General features: G+C 36.5%; 1 protein-coding gene across 1 annotated transcript; it reads right to left on the bottom strand.

The window, feature by feature from the left end:
- Positions 1–211: 211 nt before the first annotated feature.
- LOC145092301 (uncharacterized) lies at positions 212–1,002 on the bottom strand. The gene has a single exon (XM_079030227.1). The coding sequence runs from the start codon at positions 790–792 to the stop codon at positions 529–531; it is 264 nt and encodes an 87-aa protein (XP_078886353.1). The 5' UTR covers positions 793–1,002; the 3' UTR covers positions 212–528.
- Between the last annotated feature and the right edge of the window lie 257 nt (positions 1,003–1,259).

Raw genomic sequence — 1,259 nt, 5'->3', positions numbered from 1 at the left:
AATCTTCAAATCTGTTTCGAATATTTCTGTTTTTGCAATTTGTTCATGCATTATTTTTCGTGTAGGGTTCCTGTGATTACTTAATTACAGTATGGATAATTGATTGGTCTTGCTGATGAAGGTTTGCTTCTTTCATATGCGTATTGACTATTGAGTATGTACCCATATCATATCATATATATATTATAAATATGAAACAATATATTGGGTATATGATAACTCATAAACTAGTAGTGTATTTGTACTTGTGGAAAAGAGGGTAAGTGTTTACATCAAAAGCATCTCTCAACAATATATTCCTATCCGCCTTTCTATAGAGTTTCGATGTTAACAAATACAAACTCGAACTCATCAAACAAATGGCGATGTGGACTCAAATTTATCGCAAGTTTGTACGTCGATCTCATGGTGTTGGGTGCTGCAATTCCACCGACTAAACCCTTCATCTACTGGTTTGTTTGAAATATCTCCAGACACTTCGAATCTAGATCCAGAATCTCGATGTATAACCTTTCACGCATTCATAGATTAATTTGGACCCCAACAGCTCAAGTACATTACTTTTCTCAATGATTCTTCTGATTGTTTTGCCTTCTCTTCCACGTCTCTGCTAGAAGCCATAGCCGCCGGCGAAGTCAAGATTTTGGCCTGGGCGATTGATCGGAGATTGGACTTGGCGTGGTGGTGGATGGTCCTGATGGTGGTGTTCCATCGTGCAAAGCCTTGATCTTTGAGGGCTTCAACCACTCCGACAGCTCCGGCCACCATCCATGCTCTGCTTCTGAAACTCATAATTAAATGATCTTGTAGATATTTAATACTTAGATGAAGTAGGTGTTTTGTTTGAATGGAAAGTATGTTTGTTGCACAAGTGGTTGATGAAAAATGGAAATACAAGAAGCAGGATATAAATAGAGATGACAAGCACACAGACAATAGAGAGAGCGAAACAGCTTCTCAGCCTCCCAGGTTTCATGGGGTGATTAAAAAGAGGAGGCAAAAGCCAATGGTTTCAAAGCTTTCACTTCCATATCTGTTACTTTATTACTTTATTATATACTAATTTTTATTTTCGTTGCTTTTAAAATAAAAAACGTGCGGCAAGTTGTGGAGAATATGGGCTAAGTGGACGCTATTTACTTATTTAGTATTCTGAAATACCCATAATTTTTTTTAAATAAAAATATAATATATTTCTTAAATTCACCAAATGCTCACTAACATCTATACAATTAGGCCCTTAAATTCACCGATGCTCA

Source organism: Lactuca serriola, chromosome 3, assembly GCF_051521515.1.
Source record: "Lactuca serriola cultivar US96UC23 chromosome 3, Lser_US96UC23_V15, whole genome shotgun sequence".
NCBI classification, from domain to species: domain Eukaryota; kingdom Viridiplantae; phylum Streptophyta; class Magnoliopsida; order Asterales; family Asteraceae; genus Lactuca; species Lactuca serriola.
The sequence above is the reverse complement of the archived record's forward strand: the minus strand, read 5'-3'. Positions and strand labels throughout refer to the sequence as shown.

Excerpts from the sequence above, each read along its gene's own strand:
- LOC145092301 (XM_079030227.1), bottom strand. The coding sequence starts at position 792 with ATGAGTTTCAGAAGCAGAGCATGGATGGTGGCCGGAGCTGTCGGAGTG.